Raw genomic sequence first — 7,421 nt, 5'->3', positions numbered from 1 at the left:
TAAATAAATTTGAATATAGTTATTGCCTTCCAACGGCAAAAAAACCATACTCGATGTCAACGCCCACTCCCGATATCAAAGGTATCTCGCCACCCAGAGGCAGCAGCGGCCCACGCGCTGAGTGATTCTTGCATCAATTCTATCTACTGGATCTGATGCATGCAACTTACATCACCACACTATTAGTGTGGTACTATCAATGAAATCTATCTAAAGATGATATGGAAATTAAAGCATGTTTTTATTAATACAAATTATATTAATTAAAACCTGAAATCACATACCTACCTAATAAGTTGAAAACTATAATTGTGTTTGTAGTACAGTTAACAGCACATTAAGTTACCCTGCATGAACCTCATGGCGGCGCACACTGGTTCGAAAATCGTATATGGTGGACTTAGGGATCAAAGTGCAGCTATCACGCTGATTTTTTTTTTACATACTCCTTTTAACAATAGCTTTGACTTTTGTTAATAAGGTTTTTGCTAAAAAGTGCATTTTCATATTTAAAAAAAATACTGTTTATTTTTTTGTATGGAGAAAAAGTAATAATCATAAAAATCTTTGAAATGGTAATACTGTTAGGCAGGGCGGCTAGTAGGCGTTATAGTCCGCACAATTCTCAACATTTTATACCTTGAAGTCATATTCATATGTCTGCCGCTTTGGCGTCCACAGCGCTTGGAAATTTTCCTTATTAAATATATAGGCATCATAAACTAAATTACCGTACCCATACTACGTGACCCGTTCAGAGGCGGATGGGTCAGTCTTTTAAAATACCGCACTTGATCATAGGAGGGGGGGGGGGGGGGATTTCATCATCACGTACACAATATCGCAGAGAGAATCAGAGGATCACAGAAAAGGAGGAGGGGCGGGGATAACAAAATGGATCCTTTTATACGTAGTATGGGTACGTTCCCTTATCTTATTAATATAATATATATATTAAATATAAATATTCTAGATCGAGTATAATAAAAATAGTCTAGACAGGAAACATTGTTTTATATTTTGTAGATCAAGTATATTAGTTAAACTGTCTAGATTTCAAACAAAAATGGACAAAACAAAAATGTTTGCATGTTTTAATAATATATCGTCACAGAAAAATTATTAAAAATGCAACAGAGAACTTCGGCCACTTTTAATATTCTTATACGTCTATTATTTAGTACCATACATTAAAAGTGACTGAATGCCAGACAGATTACCAGAGCCCTCCCCTCCACTGAAAATTATACTACTTAGATTCCATAGCGCTCTTCCATCCCCTCCACTAAAAAAATACTCGACTCTCATTGGTCGAGCCCGTAATCTCGTCCAAAGTGTGATGCATGAACAGGTAGAAATTATATAAAAGAGGCGCGTACGATAAAAAAATCACTACCAATTGAACTGTTGAAGAAGATACATCTCCATAAAATCAGTGACGCTCTATTATCATCTACATACCATGACTCGATTTGGAACCAACTTGGACTTCTACATATTTCTACGAGAAGGCGACCTCAAGGATTATAAAAGGCTCCATCAAGCGATTTTGGCTGGTATTCCACTCAGTGTTTGTGACCAAGATTCTGAAGAAATATTAAAGTTTTCAAGATCCATCACTGTCAACTTGAATCGCAGATGGACCGCGGCAAACAGAACTCAGAAAACATTTATGAATAAACATATGGGCTGGTTAGAGGAAAGAATCAAGTGGCCTGTGTGCAATAACCTGAATCTCGCGAAGATTTTTGAAGATACCATAGAGGAAGAAAATCAGCTACCAGAGCCTACAGATTACGTCACTCCATCCACATCTTCTGTTACAAAGGATATGAGCACTTCTACAGAAAGTCCGGTCAGAAAACCATTTTCTGACCTGGGAAACAAGCAAAAAAAAAGACGGTCAGGTACATTAACTGACTATACAGCAGATGAGTTGTCTTTTGCTCTCGTCTCTAACCTGAAATCGGAAGGAAAAATCGACCTTGCCCAAGTGATTGGGCACCTTATGAAAAACCCAGAACGAGCACACGAAGTTCAAACATATTTGTTTCACAAGGAGAAGAAGGAAACTCTCGAGGAAGATCAAGCTTTGGCCCTTGCTACTTCACTGGATTTGTCAAAATGGAGATATTTGACGCTAAGGGCTTTCTTGACAAACTACGAAGGTTCTGCACAGCTTCCTTCGTACTACAAACTGTTGAAAGCTAAGAAGAAATGCTATCCGGATACGTCTGATATTGAAGTAACTGAAGATGGAGCAAAGGTGAAATTGCAGTCATTACTGAATTTGACTGTACAGAGGATCCTGCAAGTTGTTGGCGAACCTCTAAATCTCCCAGATGGACATCTAAAAATGACCAGCAAATGGGGATTCGACGGATCTTCAGCACAAAGTAATTACAGACAGAAAAGCGGGCAACCTGACTTCGATGATTCATCAGTATTCATGACGAGTCTTGTGCCATTAAAGCTTGAGTCTGACAATGTGCTGATCTGGGAAAATCCAAAACCTTCTTCCACGTTTTACTGTAGACCAGTGAAGTTTCAGTTCGCAAAGGAAACCAGCGAATTCATCAAACAAGAAGAAGCTGCGATGAAAGAAGAAATCCGAAACCTGACTGTGTCAAGATGCGGGGAAGTCGAGATCAGTCATGATCTGCACATGACGATGATTGATGGCAAGATAGCTACAATCATCACCGATACTCCATCTGCAGCGACTTGCAATATATGTCTGGCAAAACCCAGTGAAATGAATAACTTACCAGAAGTATTCTCAAGACCAGTTCGGGATGAGGTGTACCAGTACGGACTCTCTACACTTCACATGTGGATCAGAAGCATGGAGTGTCTATTGCACATATCGTACAATATGGACTTCGAGATGTGGTGTGCACGAGGTGAAAATAAAAACCTCAAGAAAGCAAGGAAGGATTTCACGCAACAACAATTCAAAGAGCAGATGGGACTCTTGATAGATATTGTTAAACAGGGCTTCGGAACTACGAACGATGGCAACACTGCAAGAAAATTTTTCAGAGAATACCAGAAGAGTGCACAGATTACGAAGATTGATGAGAATCTCATTAGGCATTTCGCTGTGATCTTGCAGGTCATATCCTCTGGGAATGCCATCAACATCGAGAAATTCCGGGAATATTGCAGAGAGACAGCTGAACTTTTTGTACACCTCTATCCATGGTACAATATGCCAGCAAGTGTGCACAAGCTGCTCATACATGGGGCTGATATTTGCCGACATTTCTCTTGTCTGCCTATTGGAATAATGTCGGAAGAAGCATCCGAAGCAAGAAATAAGGAATTTAGAAATACAAGGGAGCAACACACTCGGAAAATGGGAAGGATTCAGAATAATGAAGACATTCTTCATAACTTTTTAATAACTTCGGATCCATATATATCACACATCAGGCCAAAGTATGCAAAATTCAATAAATTAAAATTATTTTCAGAAGCTATTGACTTATTAGAATCAGCGGTAGAGGAAGAAGCAGAAATGGAGATCGACGAAGTTTCAGTGGATAAGACAAATCCTTTGGAATAATCATCTCTTTAGTGTGCACAATATCACAGCTCTTTTCAGAGCTTTACAACAGCTCTCTCCAGAGCTCTACAAAAGCTCTTTTCAGAGCTCTACAAAAGCTCTTTTCAGAGCTCTACAAAAGCTCTTTTCAGGGCTACCATATATATCTTCATATTTCTTAGCTTTACAACAGCTCTTTTCAGAGCTCTACAAAAGCTCTTTTCAGGGCTACCATCTATATCTTCATATTTCTTGGGCAACATAGTCAATATCTAATGTATAAAATTCTCGCACGGTATAAATTTTGTGTGCTTGTCGCAAAGGTCTTGCTTTAAAAAGATAATCGTTTCATCATTAATAGTATGAAATTTCATCTCAATCAAAAATTTCATCGTAATCCTGACCTCCCCCCCAGCCTTCGTATGATCAAGTACGGGTATTTTAAAAGACTCCCCATCCGCCTCTGAACGGGTCACGTAGTATGGGTACGGTAATTTAGTTTATGATGCCTATATATTTAATAAGGAAAATTTCCAAGCGCTGTGGACGCCAAAGCGGCAGACATATGAATATGACTTCAAGGTATAAAATGTTGAGAATTGTGCGGACTATAACGCCTACTAGCCGCCCTGCCTAACAGTATTACCATTTCAAAGATTTTTATGATTATTACTTTTTCTCCATACAAAAAAATAAACAGTATTTTTTTTAAATATGAAAATGCACTTTTTAGCAAAAACCTTATTAACAAAAGTCAAAGCTATTGTTAAAAGGAGTATGTAAAAAAAAAATCAGCGTGATAGCTGCACTTTGATCCCTAAGTCCACCATATACGATTTTCGAACCAGTGTGCGGCGGCGCGGTAATAACGAGTTAGCTATGTATTTGGGTAGGTTGATGTGCTGTTGACTGTACTATTGGGAAATATCCATTATATAGCATAGTGTAAAAAAATTATATTGTACAATTTTTTTTTATGTTCTGTAATATTTTTTTCAATACTAACAATAATTTTTAATTAAGCAGGATAGATAAAACACATGTTTATTCTTTCTTAAATCATGGATAATATTAACACATTTTTATGATAAATACCAAAGCTTTCAATATTGATTAAAGACAGAATTAAATATTTAAGTTACAAAATGAGAATCAAAGATGTGCTAAAAAAATTTTTATTTCCTGATTACATTATTTAATCAATAAGTATAAACTTATTTATTTCTAATTCCATTTATATACAGGTCTAACATGTACCCATTACATTCTGTGAGTTCTAAAATTTCAAGAAATGCATCATTTTTATCTTTGTTTCTTTGGTTTATACCTCTGCGAAACACAGCCACAAGAACATTATTTTTTTGATTGCTAGCACAAAAATTATAAAATATTTTTTGTTCATAACTGAAACTATTCTTAAGTCCATCTTTGAAGTACCTGTAAAATAACTGTTGACCATAATTACAAAGCTTTTCTACTTGCAACCACTCATCAGCTGAAAGATCAAATAAAGCCCCAACTGCACCACCCCTTAAAACACATACAACTTGTCCAGAAATATCGCCAACTTTCAACATTGCAACAGTAGATGTTACTCCTTCTTTACTACAGTTAATTTTAATTGATTCCAAATAGTAATGTGTGATTATTCCCCAGCTCTCGGCATGTAATTTCAATTTCCTACTCTCTGTTATTTTAATAGGAACTACATGTTCATAAAATTGTTGCTTATGTTTTATTTTAAAATTCTTACTATGACTCATATCACTATTCACTAGATCAATCAAGATAATGTTATGAAGTGAATTCACATGCTTGTCTCGCCTCTTAGATCTTTCTTCATAAAGGTGTTTGAAGAACCATGGGTAAAATTATTAGGTAAGTACTTATATTATTTTTCAAATCCAACAAGCGAATCGACGAATCCTCGTTTAGAAACCTGTTATTGGACAGAAAATCCGTAATATTTTAAGCACCATCCGTTTCAATACGGTGAAAATATTATGTTTTCAAATTATTTTTTATTATAGTGTTAATTCTGAAACAACAACAAGAAAGTTTCAAACAAGATATACCATCGACCGACTTCTCAAGATTTGATTGATCATTTTAACTTTCTGTCTGACATGACATTGACAATAATTATCTAGAATTTTTTTTTTGTTTATTCTCTCGTTTCATTGAGGAGGCAAAAGGTTCTAGCACAAGTCTTTTGTAATTTTTTTTTAAATAAAAGTGGCTATAGTCCACTGAAGAATAAAGAAGGCGTAAGCAACATCTGTATTGGTATAAAACAGTTAAGGCCTAAGGGCCTAGTCTTTAATGATACCTCCCCGTTTAGGGATCTTGTTAGCCGCTAGCAAATCTGGACCCTGCTGTTCCCCCCCTATACCCCATAGGGGGGGAACAGCAGGGTCTAGCAATGGATCCCTGCTCAACATTGGAGGCCGGCAACGGCCATTATCACCAGACGGCGATTAGGAGAGCCGCTGCCTCCGGTCTGATTCCAGACTGGATGGCATGCGGCTAGCCTGGTTGGTGCCGAAAGGCAACGCCGGGGGGCGTCGTGGTAGAATGTTCGCGATTCCATGGCGCCCCCACTAACGGCATGTGCGAAAACGCTGGGCTTTAGTGGGTAGTCCGGGCACTTGGCCCGGGAGTCCCACACTCAGTGTGTAAATGCAATCCCGCCTGCGTAAACAAAAAAAAAAGGTTGGGCCGCTTGGAGAGACGTATGCATGATGTATGCGGCCACATCACAGATATATAATGAACATTGTTATATCTGTGGGCCACATACAGGTAATTATACTTTACCTACTCCGGAAGAGAGAATAAAAATATTTCTGTCATATCTCAGCATTGTACCTTACCTACCTAGATCTCAGATCAATTTTTTTTTAAGTTTCATGGCTCCATCGTTCGCCAAAAACATGATTTTTCCAACGTTAAGGTTGAGATTTTGATATCAATCAAATTTTGACATTGATATATCATTTGATATAAAATTGACGTTGCCATTGACATCACGTTGGTTAGTTGATTTTTGGGGTTTCTGTTGGGTTTCTGTCTTCTGTTGTTTGAGGTTATATTAGTAAGGAAGGAAATTATAGCAAATGATGTTAAAAATATCTCTGCGATAAATTTTTGTCTTACTTCTACCAGCCTTTAAACTGATTAGTCGTTCCCTAAACTTTTATTATTTCAAGGCAATGAGAATTGGCTGGATTCATAAGATTGTAAACAAATGGCCTGGAAAGAAAACCTTCGGTATTTATAGATTTCTGCCAATATTTTTTGTATTGGGAGCTGCTCTGGAGTTTTCGATGATAAATTGGCGAGTCGGTGAAGTGAATTTTTATAATACATTCAAGAAACGTCAAGCTCACGACATAGTTGAAGAGAAGATTAGAAAATATTCAGCAGTATAATATGCCAGCCGGTGTGACTTGGAGCCAGTACCTGTCTTTCACTGCAGCTGCTATGCTATCTATGCTCACTGGTTCACAGGTCGTACACCAGTACTATAAACCTTTGCAGGATTTACACAATTATATAAATGACGAGCTAAAGAATTTCCCAGACCATGTGCAAGCAAATATTAGAAAAGAATTAAAAGAGGAAGGTGTGTTGAAATAATTTATTATTGTAGTGATAGTGATGTAATATAGATTAATTTAATAGTGTAATCAATACATGTTGATGTAGAGTATGGTGTAGTTTTTATTTGTGTGTCTATAATAACACTCATATCACAAATTGAATGTTTGTACTATGGACCCTGAGCTACAATATTCTATAGGGGTGTTAAAAAGGCGGGAAAATGCTCAGAGAAACTATAATAGACAGATAATTGGTTTAACATGCCCTTGGA

The 7,421-nt window shown here is 37.0% G+C and overlaps 2 protein-coding genes across 2 annotated transcripts; both read left to right on the top strand.

Moving 5' to 3' along the window:
* Positions 1 to 6,759: 6,759 nt before the first annotated feature.
* On the top strand, positions 6,760 to 6,978 carry sloth1 (sloth 1). Its single transcript, XM_053769357.1, has one exon. It carries the CDS (start codon positions 6,760 to 6,762, stop codon positions 6,976 to 6,978), a length of 219 nt encoding a protein of 72 aa, XP_053625332.1.
* Position 6,979: 1 nt separating this feature from the next.
* sloth2 (sloth 2) lies at positions 6,980 to 7,259 on the top strand. The gene has a single exon (XM_053769358.1). The coding sequence runs from the start codon at positions 6,980 to 6,982 to the stop codon at positions 7,184 to 7,186; it is 207 nt and encodes a 68-aa protein (XP_053625333.1). The 3' UTR covers positions 7,187 to 7,259.
* The last annotated feature ends 162 nt before the right edge of the window (positions 7,260 to 7,421 follow it).

The sequence above is a fragment of the Plodia interpunctella genome, chromosome 3, assembly GCF_027563975.2.
Source record: "Plodia interpunctella isolate USDA-ARS_2022_Savannah chromosome 3, ilPloInte3.2, whole genome shotgun sequence".
NCBI classification, from domain to species: Eukaryota; Metazoa; Arthropoda; class Insecta; order Lepidoptera; family Pyralidae; genus Plodia; species Plodia interpunctella.
The sequence above is the reverse complement of the archived record's forward strand: the minus strand, read 5'-3'. Positions and strand labels throughout refer to the sequence as shown.

Excerpts from the sequence above, each read along its gene's own strand:
- sloth2 (XM_053769358.1), top strand. The coding sequence starts at position 6,980 with ATGCCAGCCGGTGTGACTTGGAGCCAGTACCTGTCTTTCACTGCAGCT.
- sloth1 (XM_053769357.1), top strand. The coding sequence starts at position 6,760 with ATGAGAATTGGCTGGATTCATAAGATTGTAAACAAATGGCCTGGAAAG.